At 47.2% G+C, this 18,212-nt stretch overlaps 1 protein-coding gene across 5 annotated transcripts; it reads left to right on the top strand.

Annotated features, from left to right (window-relative positions):
* Positions 1 to 1,760: 1,760 nt before the first annotated feature.
* On the top strand, positions 1,761 to 17,632 carry LOC111587602 (snRNA-activating protein complex subunit 4-like). 5 transcript variants are annotated; one of them, XM_023297617.3, is made up of 22 exons: positions 1,761 to 1,999; positions 2,160 to 2,264; positions 2,699 to 2,751; positions 2,823 to 2,928; positions 3,404 to 3,429; positions 4,522 to 4,641; positions 5,860 to 6,000; positions 6,080 to 6,164; positions 6,250 to 6,331; positions 6,908 to 7,009; positions 7,157 to 7,229; positions 7,306 to 7,470; positions 9,358 to 9,508; positions 9,603 to 9,709; positions 10,079 to 10,173; positions 10,285 to 10,379; positions 11,249 to 11,337; positions 11,872 to 13,299; positions 13,384 to 13,827; positions 14,718 to 15,492; positions 15,604 to 15,866; positions 17,143 to 17,632. In XM_023297617.3, exons 1-22 carry the CDS (start codon positions 1,948 to 1,950, stop codon positions 17,230 to 17,232), a joined length of 4,647 nt encoding a protein of 1,548 aa, XP_023153385.2. In that variant the 5' UTR covers positions 1,761 to 1,947; the 3' UTR covers positions 17,233 to 17,632. The 5 variants fall into 5 exon arrangements, with proteins under 5 accessions (XP_023153385.2, XP_035798522.2, XP_035798521.2 ...); XM_035942629.2 differs by having other exon boundaries at positions 4,522 to 4,713; positions 11,875 to 13,299; XM_035942628.2 differs by having other exon boundaries at positions 4,522 to 4,713.
* Positions 17,633 to 18,212: the final 580 nt, after the last annotated feature.

Here is an 18,212-nt window from a genome sequence, read left to right as displayed (position 1 = left end):
GTTTTGTCTTAAAAATGATTAAATTGGATATTTTATTTAAGTCTATATATTAGTTTAATGTGATGTTTAGTGAATATTAAATTCAGTTGAATTAGTTCATTTAGTTTTATTTAACCCTCCTGTTGTCCTCATTTACAGACACCAAAAAATATTGTTTCCTTGTCTGAAAAAAAAATAAAAAATTCAGCAAAAAAATTCCCCAAATTTCTGAAAATTTGCAAAACCTTCAGGAAGAAAATTCCAATAATTTCTTAAAAGTTTCCCTTTAAAGTTTTATTTTTTAAAAATTCCCCAAATTTGGCAAGAAAATTTTTGTAAATATTTTCAAAAAATGAGTAAAAATCTTCCAAAAAATCCTAAAAATGGCTAAAGTGATTACATATATCAGTAAAACTTGTAATATTTTCTAATTTTTTTTTTTAAGAACATTCACAAAAAAATCAACCAAAATCCAGAGAATTTCACTGGATTTTGGTTGATTTTTATGTGAATGTTCTTAAACATTTTTAACATTTCTTTTTTTTTCACCAAATTTTCAAAAATTTCCTAAAAATGTTGAAAATGTGGACATCAGAAGTTTCACTGTGAAAATATATTTTTTTCCACAATCTGAAACATTAAAACGGGTCAATTTGACGCACAGGACGACATGAGCGTGAAAGTGTTGTTTAATTTATTCTATTTTATGTATTGAATTTTCTTTTAAAGCTGCCATGTGACCTCAGAAGGACGTCAGAACCATGAAATTTCCTCAGGATTCCAGAATATTAAATATTAAAGCTTAATAAAGATTCCTCAGACATCCCATAAATGTGTCTTTTTTCACATTAGATCAAATATTCTGCTGTACTCGGAGGTAATCTGATTACTGTTGGAGGATACAGGTTAAATAAACTTTCTCTCATTAAGACTACATTTCAGTAAAACACTTGGTAGGACGTTTTAAAATAATGTTCTGAACCAGGGGTGTCCAACATGCAGCCTGTGGGCCAAAAGCGGTCCTCCAGAGGGTCCAATCCGGCCCTCAAAGTGTAAAAATTTCAGAGAAGACATTAACTGCAGATTGTAAATTAGTAAAACTATAAATTCAAAATTATTTCTAGACCATGACAAGTTGTTTTGATCAGAAAGTAAAATATTAGATTGTTCATTGTTCTTTTGTCATTTGATGTCTTATTTTTGTCACATTTTCTGTTTTTGTTGTTTTTTGTCTGATTTTAGTCATGTTTTGTTTTACTCTGTTGTTTTGTGGAGTTTTCTGTTTCACTTGTGTTGTCATTGTGTTTCTTGTTTTTGCCATTTTTGCCTTGTGTTACTTGTATAATTTTTCGTCGTGTTGTAACTTTTTTGCCTAGTTTCTTGTCTCTCTTTTCTTTCGTGTTGTGTCTCATATGTTGTCATTTTTTCTCATTTTTCTCATTTTGTGTCTCGTTTTTGTAATATTTTGTTTTGTTTTTGGTGGGGTATTTGTTTGTCTGACTGTTGTTTTGACAGTAAAGTAAAATCCTATAAAATATTGTTCAGTTCCAGACAGCTGTGATTAAAATGAGGAGTTGTGGTTATTTATAGGTTATTATGGTCTGATTTTACTGGAGATCAAACTGGACTGGATGCGGAACCTGGACTAAGATGAGCTTTACTCTCCTGTTCTGAAGCATCACTGGACGCGTTTCGGGTTAAAAAAAATAAGCAAAAATAAGTAAAACGTCGCCGGAACCAACGTCAGCGGACTGACCGGATGTGACTGGAGGAAGCAGATCAAGAGCGGACCGGCGGCGACACGATTATTTCATGTTTACATGTTTTTATTTTGACCCGGGAAGGTTCTGGTTCTGTTGATCTGAAGGTTCTTTTTATCTGAGCAGTAGAACCAGAACCGAAGCAGAACCAAAGAACCAAACATCGCGAGACACGAGTTTTCCCGCCGCACAGCCTGCTGGGAAATATATGAACGTCAGAGCTGCGTTGATTGGAACACCGCGGCGCGTGCAGAGAAAAGGTAAACCTCAGGTTATGTAGTACTGATACTGCTTACTGCAGTACTGCTGAGTGTAGTACTAATACTGTTTACTGTAGTAGTACTTAGTGTAGTATCAGTACTTCTTACTGCAGTATTTAGTGTAGTATCAGTACTTCTTACTGCAGTACTCTGTCTCCAGTCATGTCTGGTCTGTTGGATCAGAGGAACAGAATCCAGCAGCAGGTGAAGCAGCTGCAGGAGAGACTGAATCAGAATGAACTGGAGCTGCTGAGCAGTGAGACAGGTACCTGTCTGTCTCTCTGTCTGTCTACCTATCTGTCTGTCTCTCTATCTACCTGTCTGTCTGTCTGTCTACCTGTCTGTGTCTCTGTCTTTCTTCCTGTCTATCTATCTACCTACCTGTCTGTCTGTCTTTCTTCCTGTCTATCTATCTACCTACCTGTCTGTTTGTCTGTCTGTCTTTCTTCCCCTCTATCTATCTACCTGTCTGTCTGTCTGTCTATCTGCCTCTCTGTCTGTCTACATGTCTGTCTGTCTATCTATCTCTCTGTCTGTCTACATGTCTGTCTGTCTACCTGTCTGTCTTTCTGTCTGTCTGTCTCTCTTCCTGTCTATCTACCTACCTGTCTGTCTGTCTATCTGCCTGTCTGTCTGTCCTCCTCTCTTCCTGTCTATCTACCTGTCTGTCTGTTTCTCAGACTGTCTTTGTTCTATCAGATGATGTATCGGATGATGAGGACCTGGAGGACGATGTTGGACAGACTGGACAGGTGAGTCTCAGGTGAGTGTCAGGTGAGTGTCAGGTGTCTCCACAGACGTGTCCAACCTTCATTGTGTTCAGTGTGCAGCAGGTCTGGTGGCTCAGAGGGACCAGATCCAGAAGGAGATCCAGAACCTGGAGGACGTCCTCGGTCCACTCAGTCCCATCAGTCCCATCAGCGTGTCAGGTACCTGTCTCACCTGTCTGCCACATTTTCATACCTGTGAAGCCATTTCCAGGGTTGAATGTGTTTACAAGTCCAGTTTTTAGATGTTCTGCTCCTCATAGTCAGAACCTGGAAAGACTGGACCCTGGAACTGCAGACATGGATCCATGATTGTCCACCATCAGGAGCTTTATGGGTTCCTGCTGGTCTCCCTGGAGCTCCTGCTGGTCTCCATGGTGATCATCTTTCGTCTGATGATAAAACATCTCCGTCTGTCTGAGTCATGGCAGAGTTTCGTGCCGTTAGTTTTATTTCTGCTGACACTGAACCATTAAAACGGCTTCATGGGTTTTTGAGGGTGAAAATACAAAAATGTAAAATCTGAAAATTCAGATAAAATATTGAACAGAATGTTTGGGTTCCAAATAATGAATGATCTGAAGTCTAAGCCCAAGGTTCTAGTTCACGTCTTTATTTACCTCCTGTTTGTTTACAGATGATGACGACAGCAGCAGCGACGAGGTTAGTAACTGTAACTAGCTGTAACTGTAACTAACTAATTGTAACTAGCTGTAACTGTAACTAGCTGTAACTGTAACTAACTGTAACTAGCTGTAACTAGCTGTAACTGTAACTAACTAACTAACTGTAACTAGCTGTAACTGTAACTAGCTGTAACTGTTATTAACTAACTGTAACTAGCTGTAACTAACTAACTGTAACTAATTGTAACTAACTAAATGTAAATAGCTGTAACTGTAACTAACTAACTGTAACTAGCTGTAACTGTAACTAACTAAATGTAACTGTAACTAGCTGTAACTAGCTGTAACAAACTGTAACTGTAACTAACTAACTTTAACTAGCTGTAACCGTAACTAGCTGTAATTAACTAACTGTAACTACCTGTAACTGTAACTAACTGTAACTGTAACTAACTTTAACTAGCTGTAACTGTAACTAACTTTAACTAGCTGTAACTGTACCTAACTGTAACTAGCTGTAACTGTAACTAACTAACTAACTGTAACCGTAACTAGCTGTAACTGTAACTAGCTGTAACTAACTAACTGTAACTAGCTGTAACTATAACTAGCTGTAACTATCTGTAACTGTAACTATCTGTAACTGTAACTAGCTGTAACTAACTGTAACTAGCTGTAACTGTAACTAACTAACTGTAACTAACTAACTGCAACTAGCTGTAACTGTAACTAACTGTAGCTGTAACTAACTGTAACTAACTGTAACTAGCTGTATCTGTAACTAACTAGCTGTAACTAGCTGTAACTGTAACTAACTGACTGTACCTAACTGTAACTATAACTCTAACTGAGAGTAACTGTGTGTGTGTGTGTGTGTGTGTGTGTGTGTGTGTGTGTGTGTGTGTGTGTGTGTGTGTTTCTATGTGTGTGTGTGTTTCTCTGTGTGTCTGTGTGTGTGTGTGTCTCTGTGTCTTTCTGTGTCTCTGTGTGTGTGTGTGTGTGTGTGTGTGTGTGTGTGTGTGTGTGTGTGTGTGTGTGTGTGTGTGTGTGTGTGAGTCTGTGTGTGTCTCTGTGTCTTTGTGTGTCTCTTTGTGTGTGTGTCTGTGTGCGTCTCTGTGTGTGTGTCCAGAGTGTGGGTCTGTCCCTGTCGGTGGATTCTTGTCTCCAGATGAACCTCGTTTACCAGCAGGTCGTTCAGGAAACTCTGAACCTGCTGGAGACACACCTGCTACACAACCAACGACAACAGGTAGACACACACCTGCTACACAACCAGCGACAACGGGTAGACACACACCTGCTACACAACCAACGACAACAGGTAGACACACACCTGCTACACAACCAGCGACAACAGGTAGACACACCTACCCCACAACCAGTGAAAACAGGTCAGCACAGGCGCACAACCGCAGACCCACAACCAGACACACAACCGCACACAACCACAGATACACAACCAGACACACAACCACAGACACGCAACCACACACAACCACAGACGCACACCCGCACACAACCACAGACGCACAACCATAGACACACAACCACAGACAACCACAGACACACAACCACAGACGCACAACCAGACACACAACCACAGGCACACAACCGCACACAACCACAGACGCAAAACCACAGACACACAACCACAGATGCACAACCAGACACACAACCAGACACACACACAACACACAACCACAGACGCACAACCACACACAACTACAGACGCACAACCGCAGACCCACAACCAGACACACAACCGCACACAACCACAGATACACAACCAGACACACAACCACAGACACGCAACCACACACAACCACAGACGCACACCTGCACACAACCACAGACGCACAACCATAGACACACAACCACAGACACACAACCACAGACGCACAACCAGACACACAACCACAGGCGCACAACCGCACACAACCACAGACGCAAAACCACAGACACACAACCACAGATGCACAACCAGACACACAACCAGACACACACACAACACACAACCACAGACGCACAACCACACACAACTACAGACGCACAACCGCAGACCCACAACCAGACACACAACCGCACACAACCACAGATACACAACCAGACACACAACCAATGACACACAACCAGACGCACAACCACAGACGTACAACCGCAGACGCACAACAAGACACACAACCGCACACAACCACAAACGCACAACCGCACACAACCACAGACGCACAACCATAGACACACAACCACAGACAACCACAGACACACAACCAGACACACAACCACAGACACACAACCGCACACAACCACAGACGCACAACCACAGACACACAACCACAGATGCACAACCAGACACACAACCAGACACACAACCACAGACACACAACCAGACGCACAACCACAGACGCACAACCAGACACACAACCACAGACAGCAGGTCTTTTGATCAAACATGTTTTCCTGTCTGTAGAAGGAGCTCCTATTTCAGTTGTCTGGACCAATCAGAGAGTCTCCCAGAGAACAGTCCGCCCCCTCCTCCTACCAGCAGCCAATCACCATGTACCTGGGTCGCTTCCTGAAGCCATACTTCAAGGACAAACTGACAGGACTGGTGAGACAGGCAGACACACAGACACACAGACAGACAGGTTACAACTGACCAAAGAGGAGCCTTGTCTGTGTGTCTCCAGGGTCCTCCAGCCAATCAGGAGACGAAAGAGAAGGTCAGCAGGATGACTGGTTGTCTGGACGACAGGAAGCTGAAGGTGAAACGATGTAAGAAGAAACTGTCTGTCTGTAACCTGTCTGTCTGTAACCTGTCTGTCTGTCTTTCTGTAACCTGTCTGACTGTCTGTTTCAGGGGAGAGCTGGCAGAAGACCCTGTTGATCCACTCGGTGTCCAGAGACAATCTGAGGAGACTCATCCAGCCCAAATTGTCCAAGTAACACCTCACTTAATTATTTTTATTATTATTATTATTACGTACTTATGTGAACGAGTGCTGTCCATCTATCCGTCTGTCTGTCTGTTTCCAACATTACTCAAAAACAGACCAACGGATTTGGATGAAAGGTCAGAAATGAATCAAGGACCAAGTGATCAGATTTTGGAAGTGATGCGGCTTATAGTCTGGATCCACGGATTTCTTAAAGATTTCTGCATCATTGCCAGAGAGCGACATGGCGTCACTGTAACCATGAAAACAAGTCGACGCTACGTCAGCTGCCTGCTGACGATCACATGATTGTGATCCTACTACAAATCCACTGCTGAGGACTTTTCAGGACTTACCCATCAGAAATGGTCCAAGGACTGAGCAGCCTTGGAGGAGGACTGAGCAGCCTTGGAGGAGGGCTGCTCAGCCTTGGAGGAGGGCTTTAGTTGTTACCGTTACATTCTGACATTAATGTTTTTACTGGACATTATTCAGTTCTGTTGGTTACTGGTTCACTTTAGTTTGATTAGGTAACTTTATAACAACCTGTCTGTCTGTCTGTAACCTGTTTGTCTGTTTCAGGGTGGACTATCTGACCCAGAAGCAGTCCTCGGCAGTGCAGACAGACAGGCAGCATCTCCGGGAGCAGATCGACAGCTTGGAGAGAGAGATCGACCTGCTCAGGTTTGTGTTGTAACCAGACTGAAGTCACACACATGAAACACGTATGTTGGGTCTAAACATGACGTCAGACATGTGAGCAGAAACACGACAGAACCATGGAGCTCAGAGGATGTAACGTCTGTTTCAATCTGCATTCTGATTGGTCAGAGGGAAGAAGGAGGAGGAGCTGATTGGTGGTCGATACGAGGAGCACGACTGGCAGAAGATCTCCAACATCGATGTAAGTCTGAAACCAATCAATAATCAGTGATCAATAACACGCTGAGTCAGAGACAGCAGTCTGTCCCCGTCCTCAGTTTGAAGGGACGAAGGACGCCAACGACATCCGAAGATTCTGGCAGAACTTCCTCCATCCGTCCATCAACAAGAACCGCTGGAGTCCAGAGGAGGTCCAACATCTGAAGGAGGTCAGCAGGAGGCAGGGAGACAGGCACTGGGACGTCATCGCCACGGAGCTGGGGGTGAGACATGAGGACGCCTGTCTGTCTGCAACCTGTCTGTCTCTCTCTGACCTGTCTCTGACCCGTCTGTCTCTCTGACCTGTCTGTCTCCCTCTGACCTGTCTCCCTCTGACCTGTCTGTCTGTGACTTGTCTGTCTCTGATCTGTCTGTCTCTCTCTGACCTGTCTCTTTGACCCGTCTGTTTCTGACCTGTCTCTCTGACCTGTCTGTCTCTGACCTGTCTGTCTGTCTCTGACCTATCTCTCTGACCTGTCTGTCTCTGACTTGTCTGTCTGTCTCTGACCTGTCTGTCTCTGACCTGTCTCTCTGACCTGTCTGTTTCTGACCTGTCTCTCTGACCTGTCTGTCTCTGACCTGTCTGTCTCTGGCGTGTCTGTCTGTCTCTGACGTGTCTCTCTGACCTGTCTGTCTCTGACCTGTTGGTCTGTCTCTGACCTGTCTGTCTCTGACCCATTTGTCTGTCTCTGACGTGTCTGTCTGTCTCTGACCTGTCTCTCTGACCTGTCTGTCTCTGACCTGTCTGTCTGTCTGTCTCTGACCTGTCTGTCTCTGACTTGTCTTTCTGTCTCTGACCTGTCTGTCTCTGACCTGTCTGTCTGTCTCTGACCTGTCTCTCTGACCTGTCTGTCTCTGACCCATCTGTCTGTCTCTGACCCATCTGTCTGTCTCTGACCTGCCTCTCTGACCTGTCTGTCTCTGCCCTGTCTGTCTGTCTCTGGCGTGTCTGTTTGTCTCTGACTTGTCTCTCTGACTTGTCTCTCTGACCTGTCTGTCTCTGACCTGTCTGTCTGTCTCTGACCTGTCTGTCTCTGACTTGTCTGTCTGTCTCTGACCCATCTGTCTGTTTCTGACATGTCTGTCTGTCTCTGACCTGTCTCTCTGACCTGTCTGTCTGTCTCTGACCTGTCTGTCTGTCTCTGACCTGTCTGTCTCTGACTTGTCTTTCTGCCTCTGACCTGTGTGTCTCTGACCTGTCTGGCTGTCTCTGACCTGTCTGTCTCTGACTTGTCTTTCTGTCTCTGACCTGTCTGTCTCTGACCTGTCTGTCTGTCTCTGACCTGTCTCTCTGACCTGTCTGTCTCTGACTTGTCTGTCTCTGACCTGTCTGTTTCTGACCTGTCTCTCTGACCTGTCTGTCTCTGACCTGTCTGTCTGTCTCTGGCGTGTCTGTCTGTCTCTGACGTGTCTCTCTGACCTGTCTGTCTCTGACCTGTTGGTCTGTCTCTGACCTGTCTGTCTCTGACCCATTTGTCTGTCTCTGACGTGTCTGTCTGTCTGTCTCTGACCTGTCTGTCTCTGACCTGTCTGTCTGTCTGTCTCTGACCTGTCTGTCTCTGACTTGTCTTTCTGTCTCTGACCTGTCTCTCTGACCTGTCTGTCTCTGACTTGTCTGTCTGTCTCTGACCCATCTGTCTGTCTCTGACCTGCCTCTCTGACCTGTCTGTCTCTGCCCTGTCTGTCTGTCTCTGGCGTGTCTGTTTGTCTCTGACTTGTCTCTCTGACTTGTCTCTCTGACCTGTCTGTCTCTGACCTGTCTGTCTGTCTCTGACCCATCTGTCTGTTTCTGACGTGTCTGTCTGTCTCTGACCTGTCTCTCTGACCTGTCTGTCTGTCTCTGACCTGTCTGTCTGTCTGTCTCTGACCTGCCTGTCTCTGACCTGTCTGTCTCTGACTTGTCTTTCTGCCTCTGACCTGTGTGTCTCTGACCTGTCTGTCTGTCTCTGACCTGTCTGTCTCTGACCTGTCTGTCTCTGACTTGTCTTTCTGTCTCTGACCTGTCTGTCTCTGACCTGTCTGTCTGTCTCTGACCTGTCTCTCTGACCTTTCTGTCTCTGACCTGTCTGTCTCTGACGTGTCTGTCTGTCTCTGACCTGTCTGTCTCTCAGACGGGGAGGACGGCCTTCATGTGTCTCCAGATGTTCCAGAGGTTCGTTTCTGATTCGTTGCGTCGCGGCAGCTGGACTCCGTCTGAAGACGTTCTGCTCAGAGAGCTGGTGGAGAAGATGAGGATTGGAAACTTTATCCCCTACACCCAGAGTAATGACATCACTCTGACATCACTCTGACATCACACCATCGGTCTGTCTGTTTTACACCTGTCGCTCTCTCTGGCCACCTGTCTGTCTCTTAGTGAGTTACTTCATGGAGGGTCGGGACCCGGCTCAGCTGATCTACAGGTGGAACCAGGTTCTGGACCCGAGCCTTAGGAGAGGACCATGGACCAAAGAGGAGGACCAGGTATGCAGGGGGCAGGGCTAACTTCGCTCACCTGTGGAAGTATTTACAGACAGGTGGAGTAAAAACAGGAAACACCGCTGTGCTACCTACAGGAGGTCTGTGGAGGTACTGGAGCAGGTCCTGGTGCAGGTTCTGGTTCTAGTTCTGGTCCTGATTCTGGTTCTGGTTCTGGTTCTGGTCCTGGTCCTGGTCCCAGTCCCGGTGCTGGTTCTAGTTCTGGTCCTGGTTCAGGTTTTCGTTCTGGTCCTGGTGCTGGTTCTAGTTCTGGTCCTGGTTCAGGTTCTCGTTCTGGTCCTGGTTCTGGTCCTGGTCCTGGTTCTGGTTCTGGTTCTGGTCACACTGAGGATGTTTATTGTGTCTCTGGGTCAGCTGTTGCTGCGAGCCGTGTCCCGGTACGGGGAGAAGAACTGGTGGAAGATCCGGCTGGAGGTTCCTGGACGTACCGACAGCTCCTGCCGAGACAGGTGAGACCCGGTACCAGAACCGAGTGGTTCTGAGGGTGTTTGGGTCAGGAACATGTCAGGAACGTGGACACATGGAACGTATCAGGAATGTGTCCGTGTGTCTGTGTGCAGGTACCACGACAGTCTGAAGGCGGGACTGAAGAGAGGAGCATTCACCCGGCAGGAGAGAGATCTGCTGCTGAGGCTGGTGGAGAAACACGGAGTCGGTAGGTTCTTCATTTACTAGAACCTGTTGGTTCCACCTGCATCATTCTGTCAGGTTTCATGTTCCAACACCCAAAAGAGCGGTTCTGATTCTGGACTAAATAAAGAACGTCAGGCTGTCCCAGAATTCAGGTAGAAGTGTTTACAGTTCATGTAGGAGGTTCTAGAGTTCATTTAGAGCGATCTAGAGTTCCTTAAAAAGGTCTAGAGTTCATTTAAAAAGTTCTACATTTCATTCAGGAGGTTCTTAAGATGGTTCTAGAGTTTATTTAGAACGATCTAGAGTTCATTACAAAAGTTCTATAGTTCATTTAGAACTTCTAGAGCACATTTAGGAGGTTTTAGAGTGCATGAAGAAGGTTCTAGAGCTCATGTAGGAAGTTCTAGATATCATTTAGGAGGTTCTAGAGTTCATTTAGAACGATCTAGAGTTCATTACAAAAGTTCTATAGTTCATTTAGAACTTCTAGAGCACATTTAGGAGGTTTTAGAGTGCATGAAGAAGGTTCTAGAGCTCATGTAGGAAGCTCTAGATATCATTTAGGAGGTTCTGGAGCTCATGTAGGAGGTTCCGGAGCTCATTTAGGAGGTTCTAGAACTCATTTGGTCCGTTTGTAGCAGCAGAGTTCTAAGCTTTCCAGGGAACGTCAGTGAGAGTCTCATCTGTTTAGAAACTGACTTTTGTTTTATTTCTTGTTGGACGTCACCAAGTGGAGAAATCTAGATTTTCCGAGCAGAACATGGAGCAGAGAACAGATGTGGGTCTGAATGTCATCTTCATGCTCTGGTTCCTCTGGTAGAACCCAGAACCTGCTGCTGTGGTTCTGCTGGTAGAACCCAGAACCTGCTGCTCAGCCGTTTGTGTTTTCAGGTCACTGGGCGAAGATCGCTGCTGAGATTCCTCATCGGTTCGACGCTCAGTGTCTCAGAGAGTGGAAGAAGCTGAACAGACCTGCCAAGGTACACTCACCTGTTACCTGTCAACTCACCTGTTAACTCACCTGTTACCTGATAACTCACCTGATAACTCACCTGTTACTTGTTAACTCACCTGTAGCTCACCTGTGACTCACCTGTTAACTAGCTCCTCCCATCTCCTCATCTTGTAGATGTTTTTATCAGTTTTTATCAGTAGATGTTCCTCCATGCTGCATGGATCTCCTCTGTTCTCTGGTTCTGCTGAGTTTATTTTATTGGTTTTCCTCTCAGTCTCTCTGAGGAAACACTGCCTGCAGTTCAACCTGAATACTGAATTTTACAGAGTGGAGTGAACACGTTCTTTATCTTAGAGACGTTGAATAAAGTCGTTTTATTGACATCTCAGGATCTTTAACTCAGATTTAGTTGTTTTTGTGATGAAACTGCCATCATTAGAAAGTTGAAATATCATATCATCAGCATAGAGTGGAATTGTCTGATAAACACTAAATAGTTCATGCAGATAATGATGATAATATTTGAACTTTATGAGTTCTGATGCTGTGACTCTGACAGCAGAAACAGAAGAAAGCTAAAAGGAGTGGAGGAGGAGAAAAGAAGAAGAAGGACACCACCAAGAAGAACATCAGGAGGCGACTGAAGACAATGAAGAAGAAGGAGGAGGAGGAGGAGGAGGAGAGCAGTGAGGAGGAGGAGATGGTGATTCCCTACATGGACAGCGATGACGAGAAGAAGACGGTGGTGGAGGAGAGGAGCGAGGAGCAGCAGGAGGAGGAGGAGGAGTTCAGCTTCCCTCCCATGCAGGACTGGATTCCAGCAGGAAGACCAGAACCTTCGTCCTCCCTGAGCTTTTGCCCGGTGCTGCTGCCTTCCTCCACCGACACTCTCAGCGGGGCTCCGGTCCGTTCGACCATCGTGGGGAAGTTCAGCTGCTCCTCGGTCTTCGGACCTCCTCCCAGAGCGCTGCAGCAGGACGAGCGCTACAGCAGCGCCGCCATGATGATGGTGTCTCCTGAGGAGCTGAGGGTCCACCTGCAGCGCCAGGCCCACAGGTTCAACCACCGGAGCTCCAGGAGGCGGCGCCGGGTCCACGCCGGAAAGCAGCCGCTGCTGGGCCGAGTCACTGACGTCGGGGTCGGATACCAGCTGCAGGCCGCCGTCACGCCGTGGGTCGGAAACCTGCTGATCCCGACCAATGCCAAGCGGACGGCGGCAGACGTTCTGAGGGAGAACGGCCAGAAGAAGAGCATCTCCTTAACCCCCGTCTTCCTGCTGCTGCTGCAGGCCGCCAACGTGGACATCCTGGGCTGTAAGGAGATGATCGAGCAGAGGAAGAGCAAGGTGCTGTTGCTGACTCCGCCCCCCGACCCCGACACCATCAAGCTCAGAGACCCCAAGACGGTCGCAGGAATGCTGCAGCTGCGGGACGCCATGAAGGAACAGACGCAGTGGGCGGAGCAGGCCTCCATCCTGCAGCAGCTGCACGCCATCCAGCAGCAGAAGAAGCTCCACATGCAAGAGCCTTGTCCTGCTCTGATCCAACCAATGAAGCCTCCTCAGCACCATCCCAGCCTCCTCCTTCAGATGCCTCCTCAGATGCCTCCTCAGATGTCTCCTCAGATGTCTCCTCAGATATCTCTTCAGGTGCCTCCTCAGATGTCTCCTCAGATGTCTCCTCAGATATCTCTTCAGGTGCCTCCTCAGATGCCTCCTCAGATGGGTCCTCAGATGTGTCCTCAGATATCTCCTCAGATGTTCCCTTCAATGCCTCCTCAGATGCGTCCTCAGATATCTCTTCAGATGCGTCCTCAGATGTCTCCTCAGATGCATCCTCAGATGTTACCTGCGATGTCTCCTCAGATGTCTCCTCATGCTGTCTTCGTTCCTCGTCCTGTCTTGCAGCAGCTCCTTCCTTCCTCTCCTGCAGGTGATGGAGTCGGTGATGGAGCCGTGAGGATTCAGGGAACCAGAACTCTTCTTGAGGTCGGTGAAGGTCTCCTCACCTTCAGAGCTCCGACTTCCTCTGAACGTTTCTGCTGTAACCCTCAGTGTTTGTGTTTCTTTCAGGTTCCACAGTCTGCTCAGATCCAGAACATCATCCTGCTCCCTCCTCAGAAGCTCCTCCCCCTGCAGCTGGTAGCCCCGCCCCCTGCTGCTGCTGCTGCTCCTGTCAGATTGGACGCTTCTCATGTCTCCATTGACTCGTCCAATGAGAGAGTGTCTTCGACTCAGAACCTCAGTTTAGCCCTGCCCCCCTGTGTGCGGACCAATCACAGTGCTCCTTTCCTCATCGAACATGACTACTATGTCCCACTGCCCGGTCAGCCAAGCCCTGCCCCCAAACTGCCAAACACCGCAGGGAGGGAGAGGGGGGAGGAGTCACAGCCGGTGACAAGCAGTCAAGACAACCAATGGGTGGACAGGACAGGTACAGGTGTGATCCTGGAAGGGAAGAGGGTCCGGAAGCCGACTCAGAAGGCCAGAGCTCTGCAGGAGTCCACGGAGGCCAAGGTGAGACCAGAACCTGTAGCAGCAGAGGTACAGGTAAGGTGGTCCGAAGAGCTCCTGGAGAAGGTTCTGGAAGACGCTCCACCTTCATCCAAGCGGGTTCTCCAAGACTACTGATGGTTCATTCAGTTTTATTTATGTAGCGCTTCGTGAGGTACACACCTGAGAGAACCCAACAATCCAGAGGTACCGTTGGAAGTAGCGGGGCTGTCTGCCTCCAGAACCCAAACTGGGAGCTGGTTCCACCACAGAGCAGCTGATAACTGAAGGCTCTGCTTCTGGAACCTCTGGAACCAGCAGTAAAGCTGCAGTCTGAGAGGGAAGGGTTCTGATAGGATGATCTGGAACTATCAGGTCTTTAAGATACAATGGAGCTGCTCATTAAGAGTTTAGATGTTAGAAGAAAGATTTTAGATTCTATCCTGGATTTTACAGGGAGCCATGAAGAGAAGCTAACAGGAGAACTCTGAGTCCAGCCTAGAAGTTCTAAATGCATGGACTAGTTCCTCAGCATCACTCTGAGACCAGTTGTTCCTGATTTTACAACATTAGATGAAAGAAAGTTGTCCTACATACTGGTTTATATGTTGAAGGACAGATCCTGGTCAGAGAGAACTCCAGGGTTTAGTTAGTTCCAGGTATTTATTCTCAGGATAGTTTCCAGCAGATCCAGATCAAGCTTCCTGTGGGAGAAATAGCGGATCCTTCACAGGTTTGAGAGTGAAACTTTGTGACGGGGTGAAGGTGAAGCATCTTCCACAGCCTGAAGGTCCATTCTCCTTCTCTTGAGGCTCTGGGATTAACCTGACCTGGATGACTGAGAACCAACATAGACAGATGAAGGTAAGAACCCCACCTGTCTCACCTGTGACCTGTTTGATTTGTGTTTCCAGGCCGAAGCCAAGAAGAGGAGGACTTCTGGTCAGAAATGCCGTCGCAGGTCTGAAGTCACCCCTCTGGTCCAGCCGGTGGCCCCAGGGTGGCATCTGCTCCCCAGTCACTCGCTGTGGGTCATGACACCTGCTGGACTGGTCCAGCTGGCAGAAGCTCCACCCCAAAGCCTGCAACTGCCATTAGTGCCTCCACCTCCACCTGTCCCACAGGCTCCGCCCCCTCTGCTGCTCCCCTCCGGAGGCCCAAAGTCACCACAATCCCTCGCTGTGTCTGTCCCCATGACCCGGCCTCTTACTGCCCCTCCCACCTGTCACTATAAGCCCCGCCCCTCACCAATTGTTCCAAACCCCGCCCCTATCCCCTTCTGTCCCCCCCCACCCCCTCCTAAGCTTCCATTTCCTTATAAGGGTGTGGTGAGAGTGGATCCGGCGGAGCCCCCCCCCCTCAGGAGGGAACCGCTGCTGTTTGACCCCGCCCTCATGTTCCTGGAGCCGCAGGCGCAGGTCCGTGATTGGCTGAGCGGGAAAAGGGGGGTGTCGGTACCTGGAGCAGGTGTGGCCTTACCTTACCTGCCCCCATTTGTCAGCAGTCTGAGCACGCTCAGTGCGCTGCTCCAGTCCAAGAAGTCCCTGACGAAGGCATCACTGCAGCTGCTGTGCCGAGGCTCCGAACCTCGACACCCCCGAACCACACCTGACATACCTGAAGCCAGGCAACCGCCACCAGACCTGCCAGACTCCACCTCTGACCTCCGACCATCTGAGGAACAACCAGGTAACACCTGCCCTGACCCGCCTCACACACCTGTCTCACCTGTTCCACACACAATTAGCTCCAGAGCAGCCCAGGTGTGTTCTCAGGTGGGTTTGTTTTGCCTCCCTGCAGCTCCCTCTGCCAGCTCAGCCCAGCAGCAGCAGGAGGACGAGGAGGCCACCATGGTGGAGGCGGTGCGACACCTGGTGGCGGAGCGTTTCTCAGGTAACCCCGCCTACCAGCTGCTGAAGGCCCGCTTCCTGTCCTGCTTCACTGTCCCCGCCCTCCTGGCCACTGTGCAGCCAATCACAGGAAAGACTGTGGACTGGCCAGCCAATCAGGAGGAGGAGGAGGAGCCAAGGGAGGCCAGACAAAGAGGACAGAGGAGAGTTCAGGTGAGTACAGGAGGGCGGAGCTCAGGAAGTACCTGGTTCCTCAGAAACCATTTATTATCAGATTTGTTTCCATAGTCATTCCAGTTCTGAGTCATTCTAGGCAGGTCCCAAGTTACTTTCATCTCATTTGGACACATTTTTAATCATTTTTGTACAATTTGTGGTCATTTTGGATAATTTTTGAATCGTCTTAAACAGATTTCTAGTCTAAATGTCTAAGAACTGGAACCTTGTCTGGTCCAACTTTCACCCATCAGATTCTACTGATGTTAGAGCCTCAACAGTTGGTGAAATGTGGACCAAAGACTGTATTTTAGTAGAAACATGGATCCATCCATAGATAAACACTGACAGGAACTCTATGGAGACACTAGACCAGCCTCAGTGGAATGTTGAACTTTCTTCCATTCTAATTTGTGAGTTCTAAGAAGGTCTGAAGATTCATTTAATAGATGGAAACTATTTAATGGTTAAATGAACCTTTAAAACCTCCGTCCCTCCAGAGTAGACATGGGACTGAAACACGTCTACTCTGGAGGGATGGAGGTTTGTTTTCTTTCTGTTTTCAGTGAAACTCTGAGTGTTTTCTGCATTTTATCACTTCAGAAGGAAACTGGTGAAGCAGAAAGAGAGAAAAGACAGAAGTAGAATTATTCAGCTTCAGTCTAATAATCAGCAGATCAGGAACAGAAACAGGAACTTCTCTTTGGAACTGATTCCTGTTTTGGTTCTTCTGTTGCTGGAAGTTTAAAGTCTGACTGAATCCATCCGCTGATAACTACATTTATTACATTTATCCATGAATCGTTTGGAGTATACTTTAACATTTCAGCTTCTTCACTGTGAATATTTTCTGGTTTCTATGACGCTAAACTGAACATCTTTGGACTAAACGTGACTTTGTAGGAAACTGATCCACATTTTTCACAGTTTTCTGACATTTTAGAAAACAATAGCTGATTGATTCCTCCAGAAGATAATCCAGAGTGAACTATCGTAGCAATCTGAGTTCAAACACATCTTTATGATGTGTTCTTTAAAAGATAATTCACTGAAACTTCACAGCAAATTCAAAACACTAAAATGATTTCATTGTTCACTATTTAAAAGGACTTCACTGCTGCTGTGATGAAGATGTTGGATTCTTTGTCAGAAGGTGGCGCTGTAGCTCCGTTAGCTGCAACAGAGTAAAGACGCCAGAAATAAAACAAAGAGAAGCAGGAGCTGATCAGTCACATGACTTGAATGTTCACGACGTCTTTGCTTCCGTCTGCAGAGATCTTTGTTGCTGAGTGACGCCTCCGGAGCTCCAGCCAATCACTTCTCAGGGATTACCTCTGCGGACCGGACCGGACCGGACCAGTAGAAACCTCATGTTGAGCTAACTGGTGTTTGGAACCCCGGCTGGTTTACTGAAGGTTCTTCAAAGAAAGAACCTGAAAGCTGCTGATCGGCTGCGTTCAAGAACCCTCAGAACGGCGTGAACTTCTGATAACTCATAAATCCGGACCGTCTGAGCGTCCTTGAATGCACCACCAGAGGAACGATGAATGAACCAGTCAGAGCAGATCAATCTGTGCTGCATTGATTATTGATCAGGGGGCTGTGTGGTGCGTTCAGGAACCTCAGGAGGAGATAGTAAAGTGGTGGAGCTGCACTAAAACCTGTTGGTTGTTGCTGATCTTTGTTGTTATTATTTAAGATGAGAATTTTTTTCAGTTTTTTTGAGCTGAAGGTTTTCTAATAAAGATAATTATGGAAAATGATGTTTGGGACACAAATGTTTATGGGACACTGTGGGACACTAAGGATATTGTGGGGATACTGAGGTTTTTGGGATATTGTGGGGACACTGAGGGGATGTTGTGGGGACACTGATGTTTATGGGACACTGTGGGGACACTGAGGACATTGTGTCGACAGATGTTTATGGCACACTGGGGACACTGAGGTTTATGGGACACTGAGAACATTGTGGGACACTGATGTTTATGGGACATTGTGGGGACACTGATGTTAATAGGACATTGTGGGGACACTGATGTTAACGAGACATTGTGGGGACACTGAGGGAACATTGTGAGGACACTACAATTCTACAGTTCTACGGTTTCATTGATCAGACGCTTTTATCCAAAGACGTCCATCTGAGAGTAGATCCACCACATCAAGGATCTGGTCAGGAAGAAACCACCTGCAGAATATATAAGAGGTTCAGGTGTGATAGTCAGACCGTGGAGTCTACATGAAGTGCAGGAGGTAGTAGGATTGTTTTTTTTGCAGTCTATCAAGTTAAAGGTGTTCAATGAGGAGCTGGTTTTTAGTCTTTCCTTAAAGACTGTCAGG

This window comes from Amphiprion ocellaris, chromosome 6 (genome assembly GCF_022539595.1).
Source record: "Amphiprion ocellaris isolate individual 3 ecotype Okinawa chromosome 6, ASM2253959v1, whole genome shotgun sequence".
NCBI classification, from domain to species: domain Eukaryota; kingdom Metazoa; phylum Chordata; class Actinopteri; family Pomacentridae; genus Amphiprion; species Amphiprion ocellaris.
Note: the sequence above shows the minus strand (reverse complement) of the source record. Positions and strands in the feature narration are given on the sequence as shown.

What these genes read in the sequence shown, in the direction of transcription:
- LOC111587602 (XM_035942628.2), top strand. Translation starts at nt 1,948, where the DNA reads ATGAACGTCAGAGCTGCGTTGATTGGAACACCGCGGCGCGTGCAGAGA. An exon ending in CAGTCCCATCAGCGTGTCAG is followed by an intron (nt 2,929 to 3,403) that starts GTACCTGTCTCA and finishes GTTTGTTTACAG; the next exon opens with ATGATGACGACAGCAGCAGC. An exon ending in GACAGCTCCTGCCGAGACAG is followed by an intron (nt 10,174 to 10,284) that starts GTGAGACCCGGT and finishes GTCTGTGTGCAG; the next exon opens with GTACCACGACAGTCTGAAGG.